Source organism: Pieris rapae, chromosome 15, assembly GCF_905147795.1.
Source record: "Pieris rapae chromosome 15, ilPieRapa1.1, whole genome shotgun sequence".
In the NCBI taxonomy this organism is placed as follows: domain Eukaryota; kingdom Metazoa; phylum Arthropoda; class Insecta; order Lepidoptera; family Pieridae; genus Pieris; species Pieris rapae.
Window position 1 is genome coordinate 6499405 of NC_059523.1, and position 17057 is coordinate 6516461.

Consider the following 17057-nt stretch of genomic DNA (forward strand, 5'->3'; position numbering starts at 1 on the left):
TTAAATTTAAATAATTTATTGCTAAAGTTATAGACGTACTCTTTTCACTGGTTAAATTTATTTCTAGCTACATATTTAGTTACAAATATCTAAGTTAACTTATACAAATAAACCCTTGTTGCATAAAACCATAGACTATCCTAATATACGTCACAAAAATCCAATAATAAAAATTCGATTACAATGCCACACACAAATAGATAATACTACTGTTTTGTACAAGAGAAAAGTTATAGTTACGCAGAAGTAACATGATGCGTAACGATAAAGTTATATTATATTTTAAGTATGATAATATATATTTACAGCATTAGTATTGAATTTTATTACATACAATCTCTGATCATTCAATGCCAAGAATATGGTTGAGGTTTTAATCAACGTATGGTTTACACTATTAGTTCGTACTTAAATTGTGGTAATAGGAAACTGTTTACGGACTATCACTTGAAACAAAATGTTAAGTTCTTATCACCAGTTATAAGCTAAGTACATCAGATCATATTCGCTGTAGCACGTTGACACTAAAATTCACGCCCTATTCGTCCACGCTACAGCTGAGCTGTGGATGCAGATGATGCGATGCGAATTTTCTGCGTGAAATATTAAGCGTATTGGAGTTGAGAACCGCACCCCATTGCCGATGGATGTAGAGGATAAAGAAAGCGTTCATAAATTTGTTTACCTTGGAAGCCTTGTGTCCGGCGTAAATACTAGAGATACTTAGAGATAACCAGTGGTACAGAAGAAGATATATTTTCACATTCTAAGCCGGCTCAACCTACGCACAGCAGATCAGGCGACGCAAGTGAAAATAGGTAGGCATACACTTCGAAGATATCAAAACATCTGAGGCCAAGACCTAAAGAGGTTGTAGCGCCACTGATTTATTTTTTTACTAGCAGACTCGGCCAAGCGTTGCTGTGGCTAAGGTTTTTGTTATATTACATAGTAGTAAATTAATCAAGGGAAACCGTAGGAGAACTTATGTGAAACGTTGGTACCACGACACGGACCTAAACTAAACTACCTTTAACTCAGCGCCATCTGTTAGAATTGTATCAAATAATAAACAAATGTTAATGTTATCGTAATTTTAGTAAGGATGCCTATTTTTTTTTAAAATGAAATATAGCCTATGTCACTCAGGAATGATGTAGCTTTCCAACAGTGAAAGAATTTTTCAAATCTGCCAAGTAGTTTCGGAGCCTATTCAATTCATACAAACAAACAAAAAATCAAACCTTTCCTCTTTATAATATTAGTATAGATAATCGAGGACATAGATATCCGAGTCAATGTGTTTTTAGAACGCAAACTTATAATGTTTATTGCTATGGCCTTTCAACGGTTCAGACCTACCCAGGATTTCTATCCGACAGACATAAGTAATTTCGGAAGGAAATCGCGTATTACTGTTTAAAACAAATGTAAAAATTTGCACCCACCAGTGGGCAAGGAACTTTAAACGAAACAAATAAAGTTCATGAGCTCAAAAAAGATTTTATTAAGGTTGTTGGACACGTCATTTATTCTAGATAAAATTTTAAACAGAATATGAAGAAAGAATTTTCTGGAATAAAATGGTGCCGTTTCACGTTAGCAAATACCTCGGGCACCTCATTTATATTTTATATCGCGCTAATGACGCGCATCCGAGGTGCCGTTTTCCGTTTCCAAATTCCGTTTTCTTTAAAAAAAAAAGGGAAATAAATCTGCAGTTGTCCTGATGCTTTCAGTGCCCTCTATTTTATAAGTATTTTTTATTAAACAAAAGACAGTTGAATATGTTTTCTCCTTGTGTCAGGGTAATTAATACACAAATATATTATTATATGATCTTTATTTATTTAAGGGAAGCCTTTATGCTATAGTAGAGTACTAATTTTAACGTCTCCTTAATAATTCTAAGCAAAAGTAGTTATATCAAGCGTTAATTAAATAAAATATAGTAAAATAAGCTGGATTTTACTATATTTTATTTAATTATGAATAAGTTTGACCGTGCATGACCGTACATGCTGTGTTTGAAAATTTAAACTCCTAAAAATCAAAATAGACCGGATTAACAAATATTTAGTCTGAGATATAAGCTTACCGCTGATGAACTACTTGTAATTGTAAGTACGGAATATCTAATGAATTGAATTTCCCCATAAAAATGTCATCGGAATAGAAAAAACATTGTGAATAACAGCTTCTGTCACTGATTCATAGTTTCGTTATTGCCAAAGTTGGCCGGTCACGATTTATCACGCGGGTTCGTAACAATACATTCCCAAACATTGGTTATTTTGACTAATAGAAAAATATTATTCGTTATAGTTAAATATTTTTATTTCTTATTATCTTCTATTCAATTATTTTAATAATTATAAAGCATATACTTTATATGCTAGTAATTTATTAGAAACTTAACCTCTTGGTTAAGTTGCTTCTTAACCAACTTCGTTCGTTCGTTCGTTAGTAACGAACTATTATAAAGTTAACTATGTAAACATATTTCGAATTTCGAATATTATTTGAGACTATATTTTTATTACGGAATATCAAAAATATTGACTTTGATACGCTGTCTATTGTTTGAATACTTTATAACTGAAGTATACACGGTTTAAAAATCTAACTCTAAAAGGCTAAGGTATATCTTCAAATCATCTTGGTAAATACAATTGACCACAATGGATTCGTTATCGCTAAGTGATATTCGCAGCATTGGCACACCTCAAGAGAATTGAACTGTTAAAACGATTTTCATTCTCCGTAAGTGGCAGAGTTTGCTACTATTATTTTATTTTTACATAAGCTAGTATTATATATTTTATATATTTAAATAACGTTTGTTAGAGATGAGAATGCTGAGTGAAATTGATCTGATAAATTTTTTCTTAAACACAAAAAATACCACCACACTTTACACTTGTCATCTTTGGGTATTTATTTATTTATTAACACTTCGTTGCATAACATAAAAGGTGAAAAAAAAGAATATATTAAACATAAATTAATGAAAAGCAACTGGCGGCCTTATCACTTTAGAGCGATTTCTTCCAGACAACCACTGTGAGTATATTACATAAGGTAGCCAAGAAGTGCAAAAATACAAATAATAAAATAGGGGAAAAAAACATACTTAACAGAAACAAAAAGAAATAAACTACACTGATACAGGTTACATAAAAAAAAACAAAAAGTAGTAGTAGTACTCTTGGGTAGTCTTGGACTCGGAGATATATTTTTAATAATATGTAAAATTTTCTCTTATTATAGGTGAATAATAAACCCAATATTTCTAAACATGTTCGATAATGTTTAATTCATGTTCCACCCTTTTGCGGTCGCCAGGATCGAATGCAAGCGGATCTAAATTGACCATGAATCGACATTTTCCGTGTGTTTGGCGACTGAGTATTCGAATATTGATCAGTTTTCAGGTAAAATGTTATTTTTAAATTAAAAGAGAGCACATTTAAGTGTTCATAATTCTACGACTCTGGCGGCAACTGGTATATTGAATAAACCAAGAGTTAGCTCTTAATCATACGAAAATCAAGATATATTAGACCTGTATTATGACTAAAGTATTACTTGGAAGTTTAAGAAAAGAGTAATTTTTTATTCTTAAAACAAAAGTCTAAAATCATTCATGTAGGTAACACAATATACACTTATAAACGTCAAAAAGTAGTTATATACATTGAATGCGTCTAATTGTACATTTACTGCCACTTCTCAAATCAAGGGCGTAGAACGGAAAAGAAGAACTGGCAGTATATTCTCCGCCACTCTTTTTAAGCGCTAAGTTATTTGCTAAACGACAGCGCGATTGCGTTGCTATTTAAGCCCTCTGGAATTTAGTGTCAATGGGCGGCGGTATCGACTGATCATCCTACCCGTTTGCCTCCTTATAAAAAAGCATTTTAATAACAAAGTAGTGACAAGTAGAATATCCTATTGCTTTCCATAAACTTTATACAAAGCACTCTTTAACTAATTAAAACGCTTATATTAACAAATACGATGAAGTAAACAATTGTTTTAACATAAATCAATAAATCAATCCTTAAATCTAAAGCCAACGCATAGACCTAAAAAATAACAATACTTTAAAACGTAATTCCAGTTATAACTTCAGGACACCTTTAATACGCTCCAAACATAACGAGACATGTCTGAACTAACAGAGAGCGCACACATTGTAAAGTCAATCCAAACAACCCTTGGGGCTGTATGAAAGGGCACTTTGTGCTGAGTACACCTGATCTTCCGCGTTAACTGAGGGTTCCTTTAATCCTTCTAAAGTACTTTTTATGTTGTTTAGTTTAGACAAGATGTGGTACAAAATTTCGATTAAATAAATATTTTACTTTTAAAGTTCCCGCTTCTGCAATTTCCAACTTACACTTGGATTTTATGAAAATACTTTTGATATAGAGACAAAAGCGAACCCCGGTCCAGAATATTTTTTTTAGGTCACCTTCGAACTGAGTCTGAAGAGGCTTTTTTTTAAAGATACACACATAATCAACTAATACTTATATTTCTTTGCAGATAACTCGTTTACAGTAGTCGTGGAGAAAGACGGCCGGGGGCTTGGGATGTCTGTGTGCGGGGGTGGGGGGTTGGTAAGAATCAGAAGGCTGTACCCACCGCAGCCTGCTTGGAGGACCGGCCAGCTTGCACCAAAGGATCTGCTGCTATCTGCAAACGGTGTACCATTAGCTGGACTAAGCACCTATGTAAGTATTTTAATTGATTGAACGACAGAATATTTTGGTACGAACGACAATCCGACTATTTAATTAGAGAATTGTATAAGCGAAATTTCTTTGTTATTGTTTTGTTTTAATGTGTTTAATAATGAAATAGAGAGCTTAGTTTGAATGAATGATTCCAAAAGACAAATAGGATTTATTTATGTGTTCAAAAAGTGCTACTCAAAGGCACTAGATAATAATAAACTTTGCTATTTTACAATTGGAATCTGTTGTAGCAGTATTTTCCGGACAGTAATAAACGTAAAAACATTTATGAAAACGTTCGTGTGATATAAACTGCTGAGTGGAACGTATTTTATGATGTTACGTTGATATTTGTTTAAACACCTTACTATATTATTTTGCGCTATCAGGTATTCGCAAGGTATATTAAAAACGTCAGCATCATGTTAGAGAAAGTTTTTACTTATATAAGTTTTCTCTAATAATGGTTTATTATTTTAATCTTCAATCAACTAGTAATATTTTGAAACCCGTCGTTGCATGGTAGCAATGTATCTATCGATATTGTGTCAGTGAGAAGTGTGCACGCGCGATACCTATATATTTATCATATACATATATACCTTGGTTAATGACTTCTACGATGAAAATCGTTAAGCCATTTCATATTCAAATTCGTTGCTTACTTTCAAAGATTTAAGTATATTGGGGATAGGAATGTGCTTTAATACCATGAACGCATATTATTTAAAAGTATTTAAGTGATGTCATTGTTTTTCATACAAATACTTGGCATTTATTTATTTATATATAACTATACAACAACCCTTTTCTCTTATAGTCAATGCGATAATATTCCAATATAATATGGTAATAAATGCTTAGATAAACATTTAAACCCTCGTCTACGTATACGATGAATTCGCTACAGAAGAACACGTTTCATACAGTCAGCATAGAATCAGAAACACAGCAGTCATTGTTCTAATTCGACAAACCAGATCTTATCATTTATCAATCTCCTCACGTACGTACTATTTGAGAATCAAACTTTGAGCTGAAATCTCTAAACATATGTCGTTCGTGATCTGTATCTTAATTAGTTTACACAGAGTAATTAATGCATTGTTCAGAAATTTACTAAAAAATTATTGGTAACATTTATTACATTGCTTCAATATTTAAAAAAGGCTTTTGAATGTTGAGACGATATTTGATTTTCCACCTTTAGTTTTTTGTTCTTAAAGAACCTTCTACCTTTACTAGTCTCGTTATTAGTTTAATAAGAATATGTTTCGCTGGAATGGCTAGCGGTATACATAGATAAATGGGGCTGGTCGATTTTGACAATTTACAATCAAATGAAAGCCGCTATCTTTTCGTTATTTGTTATCACATATCTGATTATATTCAATTTTTATTTTTAACTAGCCAGTCCTGTTCGGCACGGGTGGACATTTATTTTTTAATTATTTTTTGTAGATATTGATGTGTGAAAATCAGGCCACAAAATCACATAACTAATAGATTACACGTAACATCTTTAACTAACAAGCATTGAATAAATAAATTCAATAAAATACTGAATGAAAACACATTGAAAAAATACCGTTTTATTTTTATAACGGATAGTTAAACCCGGCTCAACTTTTTAATTTCCGCTTCAACGGCAATAAAATTTTAAACTCAACTTTATTTACTGTTCATTAATGTTGATAATTGTTTGAGTGGATAATTCGACTAACATAGTTAATAGTTTTGTATGAGTATAAAGTTTTTGTTTTGCGTTTAATTTCAGCGATTTAGTTTGGGAGTAATTTTAGGACTAGACATGTTAACCAATAACAGTCAAACGATATGCGCTATCGTCTTTTGTTTTACATTCTCTTCTGCTGTTTGACATTGTATTACTACAAGTAGTGTAATGATATTGCTTTTTGTATTCTGGCTGTATTTTCTCATGCACCGCAATGCTGTAGTACGAATCCGCATAACTATAGAGTTCTAGTACACTTTGCCAGTCTCGCTGAAATCTTTGACACGCAACTGTATAATTGTACCTTGCATCCTATTGATCTCATAACGATTTCCATACTACACCTCACTGTGATTTAAGGTCTACACGCCATTCATTTTTCAAACAAAAACTAAACTCTGTTCTTTTCACTAAAGCGCTTTTGCATCTTATTCTGCCTACTGGTGTTTACGATGTGATTTAACTGAAGTACTTGCCTGACGGTCCAATTAGACTTAAGAATTTAGTTTTTATAAGGATGATGGTGAAGCTCGACGCTGTCTGTTTGTGCAAGACTTTCTTCAACATTTTTTTTTGTTTAAAGAAATTAATAGTTTATTGTTGTCTCCCTATAAAATGCATGCAAGATATGAAAGAACAGATACCGAAGAGATTAACTGCTAAAATAGACGGATAATGGCGACGTGTATCTCGCTCGTATATATACATAACAAGCTGCCCCGGCGAACTTTGTTCCGCCTTAATGGCAATAAATAAGCAGTTTGTTTTTTTTATTGGAAAAAATACAAAAAAATTAAATACCTACATTAATCATTCATTATTATTTCTGTATTTTAGTACATAGGTTGTTCTTCACTTAAGTACCTTGTGATACACGACATTTTTTGTTTTATTATCAGGCGCAAAAACAAACAACGCTGATGGTCTTCCGACCCGTGAACATGCCACGTATAATTGACCATGGGAAAAACATGAATGTTCTAGATTTAAACCACAAACTTTTAAGGATTGGCCTTGTGATTTGTTGATGGTCATGGCAAATGCAAGACGTATCGGAAATTGAAGTCTTTTAAATTCAAACGGCATATCGGTTGGGATCATCGGGATCCTCGGAATAAGAACTTCCTCACCTTTGAGATTTCCTATCATTATCGTAGCGTAAATTACATTGTTCTTCAATTTTCTAACCACCAAACGCATACCGTTGCAAAACTGTGCAACGGTTGGTTTATGTTTCGAAGCATGATTACTACGGAGCCAACCTTTAGGCGTAAATTGTGCGGTGGTAAGCCAGGCACGTCCAAAGAGTTTAAAAATTCAATGGGATAGTTGGTGGCTTCATCTTCATTTGTGACGCAGTCAATAGATTTGAATGAAGCATTGTTCCAATGATCTTATTTTGAATTATGTAGTTCAGGTCATCTACATCTTTATTCTTAGCCGCTAAAATTGCTCGCTCACTCAACCATTCATTATTTTTGTAGTTAGAAATAATGTTTGGAAACACATTGTTAATAAGTTCGTCTTTTGATTCCATTCATCGACAGGTACTTGACCATTACCGATAGTCAGCAATTGCTCCGAGAAATCTTCAGCAGATGTATCGTTAAGCAATGTAACTCTCATGTTTGTTGTCAGCTGCAGTTTCTTCACATAGCGCCATAGGTTTGACGACTTGAGGCAAGTGTTTATTTCGTCGACAGCCGTAGATCTTGGAATTACTGGCAGTATTTGGCGGAAATCGCCAGACAGTAAAATCATTGCTCCTCCAAAACATCTTGAGTCATTGCGTAAATCTTTTAATGTTCGGTTAAGTGCTTCTAATGCACGTTTATGCGCCATTGTGCATTCGTCCCAGATGATGATTTTCGATGCCGCGAAAACTTTTGCCATTGCTGAGTGTTTTGCAATATTACACGTTGGTTCTTCAATAGTTTGAAGATTTAACGGTAATTTTAATTCTGAATGAGCCGTACGGCATCCTTCTAACAATGTGACTGCTATTTCAGAAGAAGCAACTGCAACCGCTATGTTGGATCTCGCCCGAACAGTTGCTAAAACTAATGACATGAGGAATGTCTTGCCATTTTCATCATCGTTTGCCTTCATTAAAGTATCATAAACTTGCTTTTGTTGGTAATTCAACAGGGTTACATTCGTTTGAACTACTAAATCTAATTCCTGGTGATCATATTCACGTTCCCGCTCCAATACTCGATTAAATGCGTCTTTCGACAACAACAACAAATAGAAACATTAATCATTATTTGGATGAACTGAATACAAACGACCATGTCGAGTTTTATAGTTCTCTTCACTGTTTATACGAATGGGCAATGGCACTATCATTACATTTAATTATTTATTTAATAGAAATATTTTGAATATTGATTTCTTACAAATATCAAATTGTCATATATACGTCATTACATAGCTGTCATTATACGTCAATTACATAGCTATCATTTGCGTTTTATTATTCTTTTTTGTTATACCACGTTTTATAGTGACTGACGTTTCATGTCAAGTCCCACGGGAACGCTGCCGAACGGGATAAAAAGTATCCTATGTCCGTCTCCTGGCTCTAAGCTACCTCCATTCCAATTTTCACCCAAATCTGTTCTTCCGTTCTTGAGTTATAAGTGGTGTAACTAACACGACTTTCTTTTATATATATAGATAATACTAGCTGACCCGGCGAACTTTGTTCCGCCTTAATGGCAATAAATAAGCAGTTTGGGTTTTTTTATTGGAAAATATACAAAAAAATTAAATACCTACATTAATCATTCATTATTATTTCTGTATTTTAGTACATAGGTTGCTCTTCACTTAAGTACCTTGTGATACACATTTTTTCATTTTTTGTTTTATTATCAGGCGCAAAAACAAACAACGCTGATGGTCTTCCGACCCGTGAACATGCCACGTATAATTGACCATGGGAAAAACATGAATGTTCTAGATTTAAACCACAAACTTTTAAGGATTGGCCTTGTGATTTGTTGATGGTCATGGCAAATGCAAGACGTATCGGAAATTGAAGTCTTTTAAATTCAAACGGCATATCGGTTGGGATCATCGGGATCCTCGGAATAAGAACTTCCTCACCTTTGAATTTTCCTATCATTATCGTAGCGTAAATTACATTGTTCTTCAATTTTCTAACCACCAAACGCATACCATTATGTAGTTCAGGTCATCTACATCTTTATTCTTTTTCTTCTTTTTTATCAGTAAGCAATGTAACTCTCATGTTTGTTGTCAGCTGCAGTTTCGTCACATAGCGCCATAGATTTGACGATTTGAGGCAAGCGTTTATTTCGTCGACAGCCGTAGATCTTGGAATTACTGGCAGTATTTGGCGGAAATCGCCAGACAGTAAAATCATTGCTCCTCCAAAACATCTCGATTCATTGCGTAAATCTTTTAATGTTCGGTTAAGTGCTTCCAATGCACGTTTATGCGCCATTGTGCATTCGTCCCAGATGATGATTTTCGATGCCGCTAAAACTTTGGCCATTGCTGAGTGTTTTGCAATATTACACGTTGGTTCTCCAATAGTTTGAAGATTTAACGGTAATTTTAATTCTGAATGAGCCGTACGGCATCCTTCTTACAATGTGGCTGCTATTTCAGAAGAAGCAACTGCAACCGCTATGTTGGATCTCGCCCGAACAGTTGCTAAAACTAATGACATGAGGAATGTCTTGCCAGTTCCACCAAGGGCATCTAGGAAATATAAACCACCATTTTCATCATCGTTTGCCTTCATTAAAGTATCATAAACTTCCTTTTGTTGGTATTTCAACAGGGGTACATTCGTTTGAACTACTAAATCTAATTCCTGGTGATCATATTCACGTTCCCGTTCCAATACTCGATTAAATGCGTCATTCGACAACAACAACAAATAGAAACATTCATCATTCTTTGGATGAACTGTATACATACGACAATACCGAGTTTTATAGTTCTCTTCACTGTTTATACGAATGGGCAATAGCACTATCATTATAATTAAATTGTAAATTGTAAAAATAATTAAACGTATTTATTTAATAGAAATATTTTGAATATTGATTTCTTACAAATATCAAATTGTCATATATACGTCATTACATAGCTGTCATTATACGTCAATTACATAGCTATCATTTGCGTTTTATTATTCCAAGTCTGATTCTTATTTGTTATACCACTTTTTATAGTGACTGACGTTTCATGTCAAGTCCCACGGGAACGCTGTCGAACGGGATAAAAAGTATCCTATGTCCGTCTCCTGGCTCTAAGCTACCTCCATACCAATTTTCACTCAAATCTGTTCTTTCGTTCTTGAGTTATAAGTGGTGTAACTAACACGACTTTCTTTTATATATATAGATTAAGTTTCTCATGTAAATAAAATATATTTTTTTATAATGAGAAATAAAGTTCTTTAAACATTAAAATATAGTAAGATAAAAGAACATAATATAAAAAAAGTACACACACAATGTCCCTTCTAATAATGTTAGCGAGAAAAACCTGACAATAGAAAATATTCTGACCAGTCCATCTGCTCACTTCGTACGTTATAATAAATGAAAACATAACGAAATAAAAATCCAATATCGCTCGCCGCAATGTTGGAATTCAATAATATTTTCTCATCGTCGGTCAGAGCAGTTGACGGCGCGAGATTACGTTATGGCTACAGAATTTTAAAAGATAAAATGGTATTTCTTTGGTTGTAAATCATTGTAATGAAAAAAATCAATTTTGATCCATTTCAAAATTAGTTTTAGTTAACTATAATTACGGGTTAAATATGGGTCGGTCACCCGAATCTTCTGTCAGTGAGTGTCATGAACAGAAATGTCACATAACTTCAAGGCTTCCCAGCCTTCTAATAATATTAATTTTTGAACTCTTAATTTCTTGTGGTTATACCACTCTGAAAAGTGTAGTAATTAGGAGAATAATGCGTGATTTTTTATGGTTTATTCCAACAACTTTTCGTGAACATGACACGGGATTTAATTGTTTTCACGTTCTTCACAGTCTTTATGTTAAAAATTTAAAGAACAGAAATTAGATAAGATAAAAATGTACCTTTAAAAAATATTTTTTCATCACTTCTATTACCTGTAAAATCTTTTTAACTAATTAAAGTATTGATAAAATAATTTTACCTGATTGCGAGTTAAACTGATCATGGGCCTTTAAATTAATGCGATGAACCACAAACTGCGATATGTAATCGGTCAGTACTCAGTATGTTTGGTTAATCAATTGATCTGATTCTGAAATTGACAATTTTAATAATTGATTGCACAATGTTGAACTCAATCTGTTATTGCAACATGCTCTTCAAATGCCTTTGTAATAAATAACAAGAAATTAATGAAAATGTTTTATTAAATCTTTCTAGATACTTACTATTCTGGGAGACGGCGTCGGGCGCTCGACCGGATAGGACGTGTTGCCGGTTCAGTGCTGCGAGTGAGCGTGAAAATATTGCGTTGAGTACGCGTATTAATTACGTAGTGTTCTAAAATGTCGGTAGGCGTTAGCTACCGTCATTTATTATTGAAGGTGAATTAGTTAGAAAACTATTGTTGTTTTCTTTGTGTTATACGACACAATTGTTTAAAATGGAAGACTTTCAAATGAGTGACGGATCCCGGGAGATGACAGGTTCAGACACGGAAACAGAGGAGACACAATGGAGAAAAACTACCCAAGTTGCTACTATAGGCTTGAGTAAGGCACGTGAAGCATTAAAAGCGATACAGGAATCAAAGGTACAGGAAGAATCTTCGGTGGAGGAAATAAAGGAATGGGTTTTTCAACTATCCGAAAGAATTGGCGTGCTTGCATTAAAATCGGGAAACACAAAACCAAAGTATGCAAAGGAAATGAAAGCAGCAGCGAGGGATATCAAAGAATTAGCTGAATATCTTCCTCTACAAAATCAAACGGAGGAAATTATTCGCTTTAAAGCGAAGTGTACTCGTGTAAAGATGCGCTTGGAGGAATCAAAGAAAGAGATGGAGGTACTTAAGAGGAAGCTTCTAGCCCGGTCTGATAATGGTGCTGAAGGGCTAACGGAGGTTTTAAAATCATTTGGGAAAGATCTGAAAAGCGAAATTATGCATTCAACTGAGGAACTTTTGAAGAAAAAATTGGCGAATATAGAAAATAGGCTTTTACCTAAACAGTTAAAGTCGAAGTCGGACCAAACAGTAGTTGATCAATCGATAATGACGTTGGATCTACAGACCTCACCGGAGGGAACTACACGCCCAGATTGTTGGGCTAGTGTTGTTTCGAGGAAAGGAAATAAAAAGATAGTGCAACATGAGGTGGTCCCACCCAAAGGAGGGGCATTGCTCACAGTACCCCGGTCAGCAGCAGTACTAGTGACATTAGAAAAGGAAGCTGAGGAAAATGGTGTTACATATGCTGAGGTTATTAAGAAAGCAAGGAAGAGTGTAGCTTTACCTGAGTTAGGCATAAGTCACATAAACATCAGGCGGGCAGCTGCAGGTGGGCGTCTTATTGAAATAGAAGGCGAGAGGCATATAAAGAAAAGGCAGATTTACTCGCCAGTAAATTAAAAGCTGCGCTTCTTACAATGGCGAGAGTTAGTAGGCCAGAAAAAATGGTGTGTCTCAGGGTTAAAGGCCTTGACGATGCAGTTACTGCCGAGGACGTAATTGCTGCCCTGTCGAAAAAAGCAAACTGCGCAGCAGATTTAATAAGGTGTAAAGACATTGAAAGGCGATACAGAATAAGAAGTGTGCTTGTTCATTGCCCAGTTGCAATAGCAAAAATAATTCTGGAAGGAGAGTGCGTAATAGGATGGAGCTTGGTGGAGGTAGTTCTTCTAAAATTACCCCCATTGCGCTGTTATAAATGTTTGGAATTAGGACACACACGGGCGTCATGCACATCCACGGAGGACCGTAGCAATGTGTGCTATAGGTGCGGAAAAGCGGGACACAAATCTGTCAGATGTGACGAAGCACCACATTGTGTTATATGTGCAAGCGAGAACATGGCGGCGAATCACGTGTTAGGTGCAAGAAATTGCAACCCTACTGTAAAGACTTCTCAGGCGATGTCAATGTAATGGAAGATGGTTGCTGCAGCAGCCAGTCACGGGGTCTCTTGGTAGAATGCTAACGCGAGCCCAAGTTACCCCAACACTGACGTGATTGGTGGGAGGGGTTTAGTGGGTAGGGCTTTAAGAGCGAGTCCCACACTCTGTGCGAAAATGCATTCCCCTCAATAAAAAAAAAAAAAAAAAAAAAGATACTTACTATTCTAAGTGAGGGTATAAAGCTTCTAACTGTCACAAAGCTTTCGGCTGGGATGTAGCCCTCCAATGAAGGCTTGGTTTACCGATTTTCCCGTTTTCTTTTTCATCCCGGTAATAAATATTCTTTTATAAGATATTTTCTCTTTGTCTGAATTGTGAAAAAATTACGTTAAAATTGTGATGCACATGAGTAATCATCATTTTAATTGACGCAGAAGTATGACTGTCCTATGCTCGCTCAACTCCATACAACGCCTACACAAATTTTTATTCTACGATACAAAGCTTAGATGTTGGATTCAACCCAAAAGCCGTTGACGTCACAAATCGGTCGTTCGAATGAAGTGCTACGTAATAGCAGGAGGTCCCAGGCGATAACTCAGTTCTTAATTAAAGACTAAAGTTTTCTTCAAACATAAGTTTCCGCAAATAGTTCTGCGAACATAACAATGTTTAATTAAGCCTGAAATAATTCTCTCGTTGCTAATTGCAATTGCTGTAATAAAGTATATGGCATTTTAGTGAATCCAACTTGAATATAGTCTGAAGTCTCACAGACCTAAATGGGGCCTGTGACTTAAATAATTTGTGACAGAAATGAGCAGGGGCGGATCTACTTAATAGTTTTTGTTGGATCCCAGGGCCTCGTGAAAACAAAGGGCCCCAGGCCCCACTAAACAATAGGCGATATTTTGAATTTAAAAGAATATCTAAAATTTATACTACCGGGGACTTCGCCGTAATAGCCCAGAGCCGCACATTTTCACGATCCGCCCATGGAAATGAGTAGAACACCCTATCAAATTTACATGATCACGTGACCAAGGGCGTGGTAAAGTCATTCATGCAATTTTACACCACGAATGTGGGTCACATATGCAAAGTATTATGATTCTAAGATAATGATTGCTATGCCAGTTTCTTTTAAATGCAATCTAATTCATACATACATCATCACTACATAGTATAAAACAAAGTCGCTTTCTCTGTCCCTATGTCCCTTTGTATGCTTAAATCTTTGAAACTACGCAACGGATTTTGATGCGGTTTCATTTAATAGATAGAGTGATTCAAGGTTTATATGTATAATAACATCCATTAAATAGTGGAGAAGTACTGTTATTTTTGATTTGGTTTGGTTTCTAATGTGATGTCGTAAATAATTACATTTTTTCCGCTTACATTGCAAACACAGGCTGAACCCTACGAGTTTTATCAAAATAATGGACTAAGTATTGTACACATTGAAAAGGTCTACAGAAAAGTCCTTGATGGTATATGTCTTATGGATAACCCACATTTTTAAATAGGTACAATGTTCACAGATTTTCTGTAGTGTATTTAGTATCAGCATTGCACCCGTGCGAAGCCGGGGCGGGTCGCGTACTACATAAATACAAATGACAATTGACAACCGAAACGCATATAGTATGTCAATTGTCTTTTCCGCTCCCCTTATATACTCGTACATATGTTAGGATTAAAACGCCTTAGATACATACGTTAACTTTAACTTAATGCGATTAACGCAAGTAAACGATAATCCAAACGTGATTATACGTAACGTTTAAGTTATAGATGGGCTTTGAACTTAACACGATTTAAATATGGCCGTGACTGACTGTGAAATCAATTCTTTTTAAGTTGATCGTGGGAAATTTTAGATGATTCTCCAAATCTAGAATATTAAAGTCGTGTATTGTAAAAAAATCCATTTACTATGAATAAACTCACGTATAAAAATTTTGTTATATTGTTTATTTTTAATTACAAATCATCTTTCAGTTCTGCTTATTAAAGACCATTTACATTCATTGAACACATGTGGTGGCAACCAAATAGCAGGCGAGTTTTATATATTTTTTTATTACATAGAGAATTCGCATTCACAAAAACACTGAATACCTACACAAACGAAGTTGCAGTTTGTATAATATGCTAAGGCTAAATAAATAGGAAGCACATTGTACGTTTACTGCGGTGATAATAAACTTTTTACCGTCCTATTTTTATTACTCACGTGACGTTTTTTAGATATAGTTGTAGAAATTTTATTTATATATCTGTGGCCATAGGTCTGAATATGATAAATACAATTTCATTACTTTACAGGACAAACAATTAAATTATTAATAAGTCATACTAAGCAAAAATACTTATCCAAAAGAGCAAAAAAAAAAAATACCTCAGATATAATAACGCTTTCAAAGAAGTTATCATTAAAAAACCAGTAGCGCTAAAGCAATCACAGTTAACAACTTTATCATTTGTTTCAAGTTAAAACAATTACCAATAAATTAATTGACAACAATGGACACATATTATGTTACGCTATCATGTATGTATTATGCCCGGAAGTAAACCTGGTTCCCTTTCAAAAAAATCTTAAATTATTTTCGATAACTGTTAAACTGATTTATTAATTGACCTAACCTAACCTTTTAGGAAGCCTTGGAGGTACTTCGAACAGCAGAAGCTCGGGTAGAATTGCGCGTTTGCCGACCACCTAACGATGTCTTAGAAAGTATTACACCGCCGGACCCACCTACACCTCCGGCCAGAACTCCCCATCCACCACACTTGCCGCTGGATCCACTTAATTGCCATCCTTTACATGCCAGGTAAGGTTTTTATTATGTGCAGTACTATCAGGTTTTCTAGGCGGCGCAATGCCTTCAGAGAATTTTATTTAAACAGCAATTTCTGCACTACTTTTTTGGTCTTGATTCATTTGCCTTATTTCAAATAACAGAATAAAGCAGCGCGTTCTATTCCCGGCGAAACAATAATGAATGATTTCAAGGTGGCTAGGAGGAGTATATATATACATTACAACGGATTACCTAAACTCTGTGTTATTTACGAAAACGCCAAGTTTAAATATATATAGCTAATTTTACAATGAATCACTATATTTTACACTATAGTTATTGAAATATAGTTACACAAATTCTCCAAAATGCCAATTTCAAGCCGGAAATTCTAATATTAAATTATTGCACAGAAACCATTCATACCGGAACCGGACCAAGTGTATGTGAATGTGTAGGTGGGGGGAATAGATGTTAATGTATGCGTTTTTATTTATTTAAAAATGACTGCTATCGGCATTGTAGTAAAGCTAAACTCAACTAAACTCAACAATATACTGACAAAACATAAATAGAAGCGAAATGCACTCTCTTTAAAAGGCGAAAACACAGCTTGCGTAAAAAAATATTTTAATATTTAACAATAACATGGTGCGAATAAAAAAAACAAAAACAATGTTACA

At 34.6% G+C, this 17057-nt stretch overlaps 1 protein-coding gene across 1 annotated transcript in view; it reads left to right on the forward strand.

The window, feature by feature from the left end:
• LOC110996753 overlaps positions 1-17057 on the forward strand; it is a 69690-nt gene that overhangs the window by 39632 nt on the left and 13001 nt on the right. Inside the window, exons 4-5 of the mRNA XM_022264577.2 lie at positions 4552-4739; positions 16229-16404. Of these exons, the coding sequence (XP_022120269.2) occupies positions 4552-4739; positions 16229-16404 (364 nt within the window). The remainder of the gene's footprint in view (positions 1-4551; positions 4740-16228; positions 16405-17057) is intronic.